An 8,756-nucleotide genomic window follows, 5' to 3' on the forward strand; every position below is an offset into this window, starting at 1 on the left:
GTCTAAAAAGGGTACATGGTCATTCTTTCTCCCAGACATGTCACCCCCACTCAAGCCCACCTACTCTTTTCATGCTTGACTTAAAATTGACCCCTTAAGCTTTCCCTGATGACCCCAACTAGAATCACTTAGACTTGCCCCTCTGTGCCAAGTGCTTTCCATACATTATTCTCATTCAAGTTTCCCCAAAATACTATGAGGTTGCTACTATTCTACTATTCGTATACCTATTTTAAAGATGAAAGAAAACCTAAGCACAGAGAGATGAAGTCATCTGTCCAAGGTTCACCTAGTGTTTGAATCAAGGTCTGTCCGGCTTTGAAATCCAATTTCTTTAACCCTACACTATACTGAATTTTCTGTCCAGTAATACAAACACTATTTAATATATTTCACCACAGAAAGTTCACTGTCTCTTGACTTCTCTAGGATTCAGTTTTTGCATCTGTAAAAAAGGTGATACTATTCAACATTCCTACTAAGATTCCTTTCAGTTAAGTAGTATGACAAAAAACATTTTTTAATTCTTTATATACTCCATGCAGACAGACAGACAGACAGACACACACACACACACACACACACACACAAACACAGAGGGAAATGTGAGAAATCCAAAGCATTGAAGACAGGAAAGCAGTGAAAATAAAAACTCTAAGACCTTGTATAAACAATAAAATATCCTTGATTCCTCCCCCATTTTGTCCATTGAAAGATGCATTTGTGTCCATTTTTCCACACAGTATGAAAATTATGTTTTCCTCCCAAGAAGAGTAAGAAACTACCAGCTAAAAGAAACTGAAAGAAGGCAATTAGCCTCTTTAGGACCTAACATATATTGTACAGGGCAACTGTTCAATAAGTATTTATTGGATCACCATGCACGGTATTTTTTTGAGATTTTCCAAGTCCCAAACCCAAAGCTCCTATCATGAGCTTTTTTAGCTGGATGACAGTGTAGTAAATCAAAGTAAACTAATTAAGGGAATGTTAACCTATAAGTAAGAACTCAAGGAAATATAAAGCTTCGTTGAGACAACATACTATTGCAACTAAGAGTTGGTTTTATTTTAGCAAGATTGAATGATTATTTCTCTTTTTGTGCAGAGATAACCATCAACACACCAAGAGAATCCTTCTGTGTTGCAACTGAACCCAAGAACTATCGAGTAAGATCCAGGCATTTCTGGACCTAGGTGAATAGATTTGGCAAAGTGTTCAAAAATAAATAAAGCCATAGCAGAGCTAAAGTAAAAATGTGTCATAAGAGCAAATCTCCTGCAATCACTCTAGTCATAAAAGTGACAGCTTCATTTGAAATCCTTATCAACGGTTTAGTTTGAAAAGAGTCCTGTATTCGTAGGTCCAGACTTCAACACCAGCAAACGCAGTTTAAGAATAGCTTTTTAAGACAATAGTCTTGTGAGAGCACAGGGAAAAGTGAATCCAGACTCTGGAGTGGAAGCTCTCGTGAGGCATTAGATACAGTAGCAGATACAGCCCTCAACAGAAACGTAAAACAGTCCTGGGCTGAAAAAATATTATTGGGCAAAACTGTATTTCGGCTTTCTACAGTCTCTTTAGAGAATGCTCAAACGATTCTTGATTTTTAACTGTCTTCACAAGTAGAAAGTCATCCACTTAGGGTAAGAGGTTCCTGTTTACCAAAGTAGAAAGTCCGAAAGTGTGCAAATCTCATAATCTGGAAGAGAATGTATGTCCTTCCGAAGGCTTTCATTTTCGAACGGAAAAACAAACCCGGTGTCACCTCAACATCGCGGCCACACAAATCTCGCCACCATTACAAAACCCGAGTGCCAAAGGTGCATGATATTTAGTCGGAAACACTCCGAGGCCGGTTCGAGTTGCAGGAGGAAAAAAATCAACCCCGAGAGTGCAGCGCGGGCCCCTCCGCGGCCCGGAGCCGAGCGTTGTGCGCTAGGCCCTTCCGGTTCGAGCTGCCGTCGCCGGGAGGCCGGGCTGCGGGCCGGGCTTCCACCCGAGCCCGAGGATTCGCGGCCTACCCCCGCCGGCGCCCTCTCACCGGGTCCGGCACCGTGGTTCTTCAGAGTCGGCGCCTTCCCTTACAGCGGGGCCCGAGCCGGCCGCGGGCTGCCCGTGGAGACCTCTGAGCCCGGGGCTGGCGGGGTCGGTGGGGACGCTGCGGCGGCCGCGGCCGCGGAGGCCCTGGGCGCCCCTCCCCCACCGGCCCGGCCCAACCGCCGCTGCGACGCGAGCAGCGGCGCCAACGCCGGGCCCAACCGCCGGCCCGCGGCGGCCCAGGCAAGACGGCCCGAGGCGGCGGCGCGGGCCTGCTCCCCACGCCGCCAGCGCGAGTCCACCGCGGGCCCGTTACTCCTCGCGCCGCCACCCGTCAGGACGCGCCGCCCTCGGCTCCAGCTGAGGCGGCCGACGGTAGAGGGAGGCCGCGGAGCTGATACTTACTCAGGGGTCGGGTGCTCCGGGTCGTAGAAATCCCCCATTTTCGGAGGCGGCTGCGGCGGCAGCTGCTTCATCGGAAGCGGCTGAGGGCGGCGACGCGAGCCCCCTCCCCGCGGCTGGGCGACGCGAGGGAGGGGACAGAGGGGTGGGGAGGAGGCCGCAGGTCCGACCGCGGCGGCGGCGGCTGGAGCGGCCCGCGTCGCTTGCTCGCTCGCTCCCTCCCTCTCTCCCTCCCTCCCTCCCTCCCTCCGGCGCCCGCCCGCCCGCCGCTCTCACCCCCACACACTCACACAGGGAGCGCCGCGCACCCCGCCCGCCCCTCGGCCGCACAGGCCCGGCCCCTTAAAGAGACACGCACGGGCCGCGGTCAGTCGCCGCTGTGCGCGCCCGAAATTGCGGGCCCACCCCGGGCGCGGGCGGGCGGGGCTCGGGGGAAGTCAGCCGGCCCGGCCGGACCCCGGCGGCGGCTTCCCGGAACAATAAGCCCGGGGCCCGAGCGAAGTTGGCCCGCCCCGGACCTGGAGGGGCGGTGCCGCGACCCCTCCCTCCGGCCGGCCCGAGGCTGAGGCTTCGCTGGGCCCGCCTCGGGGTGGGTGCGGGCAACTCGGGGGGAAAGCCCGAGCCCGCTGGGCGCTAGCCTGCGGGCCCGCCGCCCCGAGCACTGTCCTCGCGTGGTCTCGCAGTCCGCAGTGGCGCCGGCGCCGAGAGCCCCTTCCCCGGGCCTGGGGCTCTAAGGTAACGCGGCCGCCTGCTTCTCACCCAGTTGGTGCTTTTCTCCTTTATTTCTCTCTCTCTCTGCTCCCCTTGCCTCTTCGGCTCGCCCCCTCAGCAGGTCTCGAGCCCGAGCTCGGCAGGGGATTCCCAGGACCCCTCCTCGCTCCCGCCTCCGGCAGGGTCTTCCGCCTGCGGCTGCCACGTCCGGGCGGCAACCCTTGGCCTCCACCTCGGAGCCATCCTCTGCCCCCACCCCAAAATCTGGAAGGCTGCAGAACCCGTCTTCGGCGTGGTTCTTGGGGCTTTGAGGGACGCTTCCTCTTAAAAAAGAACATCTCACTTTGCTGCAAAAGCGCCTAGTGAGATTAGATAGGATAACTTGGAAAGACCACGGGTTTTATCGTTGAAAGGAGAAACAAGAATGCATAGAGCCGTTAAGCCTCAGGACGTTGAAGAATTGATAGCAGTCGATCGTTTTGAAATTGGGAGTTCATAGAATCAGTTCTTTTGTGGGTTTTGTTTTTAACTATAATTTCGAATCGGGTGAAGTATGTGTTTTGGACTTAATGTTTGTGTACACCCTACACCCTATTCCTGTTGAAATAGTAAAGCCCTAAGGTAATGGTTTTAGGAAATGGGTCTTTTTGGTGGGCGCCTTTTGTACTTAGGTCGGGAGGGTGGACCCCTCATGATTGGGATTAGTGTCCTTATTAAAGAAACCCCACAGAGCTCTCTCCTCTCAACCTAGTGGTGAGGATACAAGAATAGGCAGTCTGCAGCCCCTAAGAGGGCCCTCACCAGAACTCAACCATGCTGGCATCCTTTTTTTTTTTTTTAAAGATTTATTTATTTAAGCATACAAGAGCTGTGGTGCAGGCCAGAGAGGCGGTGGTTGAGAGGATTCACCAGGGACAGAGCGGGGAGCAGAACAGGTAGACTGACTGAAATACACTGCTGAGGGGAGCAGCCGGTGAATCAGGAGAGTTCTGCTCCATAGGGGTCACCTCCCTGGCCGGGGATCAAACTCGTGCTGCAGTGGCTGCGGACAGGACAGTTCCACAGTTCTGCGTCTTAAACCCTTGCACCACCAGGAAGGTCCCATACTGGCATCCTTAGCTCAGACTTTCAGCCTCCAGAACTGTGAGAAATACAGTTCTGTTGCTTATAACCACCAGTCTTTGTTATTTTGTTTAGCAGCCCCAACCCACTGGGACAGTACTTGCCATAATGACCGAAATATGATCCAAAAGAGTAGCCATCCCTTACTAGCTCTTTATATCGTGTGTGTGTGTGTGTGTGTGTGTGTGTGTGTGTGTATACCTGTATGTATGCTGGCAATGATTATGAGTGATTTATCATCATTGTTTCTCACTTGGAGATTATTTTTAGCATTTTTTTTTTTCCTCATGCCTTTAGACCTAGCATTCAGGTCAAAGTCCATCTGACTCCAAGGTTTTAGTCTCTAGGGCCACTTCTTAACAGACTGTGAATGTTACCTAAATTCTCTGTGGTTTTTCTCATGAGAATATATAAATTTGGACAGGTCCATCCTAGCATTAGAATAGAAACATGTCTGTAAGCCTTTATATAGAGGTTTTTAACGATGGTTTGCTGCTTAGTTTTAATAGATTCACACATTATTCTGTTATAACCGAAACTAATTCCTTTCCAGTGATTAAAAATATGATAAAGATGGTTTTCAAAATAAAGTGTATCATTCTGCAAATGAACTATTGGGATCTGGTGGTTTAAATGTATTATTTGCTGCTCTGTAGCATAGAAATATATACTACCAACATGTCAGTATTTGGGCAATATGAAATAGGATAATATCTGAGAAACTAGTACATGTAAACAATAGCCATGCAACAAAAATTAGCTACCTTATCAATGTATGTAGGTACCTGAAGTTATACAGAATTGAATATTTACATTTTATCAGTATACAAAAGAAAGGGCATGGAGCCAAGTAGAGAAGTCTTTAGTAAAGTTTAACTGTTTCACACACAAATCTGCCACTCTTTCTCCTGGAATTACTTAAGGGGGGAAAAAAGTGTAATTACAATCAATTTTTATTAACGATTAATCTATTTCTCAGCACAAGGTAAGAAGACAATATGACTTACATTGAACTCTACCTTCCATAATTCCTATTAACATATTTGTATCAAGTCAACACCTTCCTTTTTGTTATTATATTCCGTAGTTGTCTTTTATGTTCCATACTACTTTGTTAATTTTCATTAGATAATATGTTTTTAACTCTTATAAATCCATTATAGGCAAAAGCATAATTGTCTCATATTTTTTAGTATCTATCGCTGTATGTACCAAATGTTTGTTTGTTTGTTTTTTTAAGATTTTTATTTATTTATTTATTTTGTTTGTTTAATTTATTTATACAAGCACTGGGTACAGTCAGAAGCACGGGAGGATGAGAGAATTCACCAGAGCCAGAGCGGGGAGCAGAGCAGGCAGAAGGACCAAAGTACACTGCTGAGGGGAGCAGCGGGCGGCAGGAGAGGTCTGCGCGCCATGCAGGACCCTCCTCCGGTGGCCGGGGAGCAGCCGGGGATTGAACCGGTGCTGCAGAGGCTGCGGGCAGCTTCGCAACCCAGCACTCAACCGCTGCGCCACCGGGGAGGCCCTGTACCAAATGTTTAATGGTAATTACTTATGCTGCTTTTTTGAAAACCTTAATTTTTTTTTGAAAACCTTAATTTTTAGTCTTTCTCTTTTAGAAACTCTTAAAGTGTGTACATTGAATTTTTCTGTTGTTAATAGATTGTGTAGTGGTTAACAAGCTGCTGACATCCAGGCAAGTACTTTTTTCTGTAAAAGTCACCTTTGTAAGCTACTATGAGTCAACCATGAGCTTGAAAGTTCTGACTAAAAAGAACCATGCACCTTAGGGAAGATATGGCTTATATGCACAATGGAATACTACTTAGTTATTAAAGATAAAAAAAACTCTTGCCACCTGTGACAACATAGATGGAACTGGAAGGGATTATGTTTTTTGGGGTTTTTTTAAAGATTTATTTATTTATTTATACAAGCACTGGGTACAGTCAGAAGCGCGGGAGGGTGAGAGAATTCACCAGAGCCAGAGCAGGGAGCAGAGCAGGCAGAAGGACCGAAGTACACTGCTGAGGGGAGCAGCGGGCGGCAGGAGAAGTCTGTGCGCCATGTGGGACCCTCCTCCGGTGGCTGGGGAGCAGCCGGGGATCGAACCGGCGCTGACAAGGTTGCAGGCAGCTTCGCAACCCAGCACTCAACCGCTGCGCCACCGGGAGGCCCTGGAAGGGATTATGTTAAGCATAATAAATCAGAAAGAGGGGCCTCCCCCGTGGCGCAGCGGTTGAGCGCTGGGTTGCGAAGCTGCCCGCAGCCTCTGCAGAGCAGGTTCGATCCCCGGCTGCTCCCCGGCCACCAGAGGAGGGTCCCACATGGCGCGCAGACCTCTCCTGCCGCCCGCTGCTCCCCTCAGCAGTGTACTTCGGTCCTTCTGCCTGCTCTGCTCCCCGCTCTGGCTCTGGTGAATTCTCTCACCCTCCCACGCTTCTGACTGTACCCAGTGCATGTATAAACAAAACAAAAACAAACAAACAAATAAATAAATAAAATAAAACATGCCTCTATTAAAAAAAAAATTAAAAAAAAAAAAAGTTTAGAAAGAGATTTCACTCTTGAGTAGAATATAAAGAAACAAAACAAATGAATAGACAAAACAAACCCTAAAAATCTGACTGCAGAATTAAGGCTGAAGTAGGGGAGCAAATTGAGGAGGAGGCCCATTGGTCTTTGCGGAGGATTATTTATGCTTTAGTGGTAAACATGGTGTAATAACATACATATGAATACTTATGAACCTATATCCCTAAATCATATATAGCGTTGTAAGTCAATGTTACCTCAATAAAGAATAATACAATTTTGGAATTACTCAGTCTTAGTGTAACTCTCCCACATATACAGGAAGTATACATGTTATTATTAAACTTCTTTTTGTTTTAAAAATAATAATACAACTCTTAAAAAATAAGTCAAGCCCTAATTTTTTTTAAAAAAAGAGCCACACACTTTAATCCTTAAGTATATAGCAATATTGTTATTAGATATTTTTTTTCAAATTGTGTTAATATGGTCTCTACAAGATTATGAAGCAAATTATGAAGATTATGAAGATCGGGAATGTGGTTATAGGGTTTGTTATGTTCTATTTTGTTTAGATCTTGCAGAAAACTCATATCAGGAGCTTATTATATCTTTCACTCCCAGCTTTGTCTGTCTCAGCAGAGAATGAAACTGTTCAGGACTATCTCAGTTTTGCTAATGAATAAACCAAAGATCCCAAGGTTAAGGTACCTATTTAGGGTAACATGACTAAGGAGTGATAGAGCCAGAATTTGAACCAGGTTATCTGATCTAAGACTTTTTCAGACAAAGAAATCTAAAGTTTATCACCAACAGAAAATACTCCCTGATACTAGCAGGGATGATGAGCAAAGAAATTGGTAAATAAATAGTTAAAACGAAAAAACATTAACCACATAAAGTAATATATAATTTGTGTAGTTAATAAAGTAAAGCAAATAGAGCTAATATCCTGGACAACAAAGTCATGAATTGGAAGTGGGATAGGCAGAGTGATAGATAATAAGAGTTAAAATTTTCCAAGGTCCTTCCAAGGCAAAGAGGATAAAAGTATTGATTAACTTTAAGCTTTACTCTTTGAAGTGTATCTAGAGTGACTCCTAAAAGAGTATATAATTTCCAAATTAACAGTAATAAAATAGAATGGACAAATACAAAAGAAGTTATGAAGATAGGGGAAAATTTTTTTTAAAGATTTATTTATTTATGCATATAAGAACTGGGGTACAGGCCAGAGATGGGGGGGGTGAGAGAATTCACAGAGACAGAGTGGGGAACAGAAAGGCAGATTGACCAAAGTACACTGCTGAGGGGAGCAGCGGGCAAGTCAGGAGAGGTCTGCTGCACCATGTGGGTTGCTCCCTGGACGGCCAGGGATCGAACTCGTGCTGCAGAGGCTTCCAATTGCTTCATAGTGCGGTGCTTAACCCCTTGCACCAGCAGGGAGGCCCAATAGGGGAAAAATTTTTTAAAATAAATCAATAACTACATGGTAAATATAAAAGGAAATTTAGTGATGACAGTAAATATAATGAAACAAGCTCTCCAAAAATAAAAAAGAATATAAAATGACAGGAAAATAAAATCCAGCCATATGCTGTGTTTTTTTTTTAATATTTATGTTTTTATGCATACAAGAACTGGGGTACAGGCCAGAGGTGTCGGGGGTGAGAGGACTCACCAGAAACAGGGTGGGGAACAGAACAGGCAGATTGGCTGAAACAAACTTCTGAGGGGAGCAGCGGGCCAGTCAGAAGTCTGCTCTGCCATGTGGGTAGCGCCCTGGCTGGGGTTGTGGACAGCTTCATAGGTTTTGTCTTAACCCCTTGTGCCACCAGGGAGGCCCCATATGCTGTTTTGAGACAATCTTTAAAGCTAGAATACTGAAAGATATGAAAGGATGGGAAATAATGTCAGGCTAATATAGGTAGGGCTATATTAAC

At 46.2% G+C, this 8,756-nt stretch overlaps 1 protein-coding gene across 2 annotated transcripts in view; it reads right to left on the bottom strand.

Annotated features, from left to right (window-relative positions):
- Positions 1 to 2,716, bottom strand: part of SETD2 (SET domain containing 2, histone lysine methyltransferase) — a 94,893-nt gene extending 92,177 nt beyond the window's left edge. Inside the window, exon 1 of one of the 2 annotated variants that reach the window (XR_005128415.2) lies at positions 2,446 to 2,605. Coding sequence is in view for 1 of the 2 variants with exons in the window: in XM_037528019.2 (XP_037383916.1) it covers positions 2,446 to 2,516 (71 nt within the window). In the remaining variant the exon portion in view is untranslated. Of the gene's footprint in view, positions 1 to 2,445 lie in introns of both variants that reach the window. The other variant, XM_037528019.2, reaches the window with a different exon arrangement.
- Positions 2,717 to 8,756: the final 6,040 nt, after the last annotated feature.

This window comes from Talpa occidentalis, unplaced genomic scaffold, assembly GCF_014898055.3.
Source record: "Talpa occidentalis isolate TD23 unplaced genomic scaffold, MPIMG_talOcc4v2.1 talOcc4.10, whole genome shotgun sequence".
Taxonomy (NCBI): domain Eukaryota; kingdom Metazoa; phylum Chordata; class Mammalia; order Eulipotyphla; family Talpidae; genus Talpa; species Talpa occidentalis.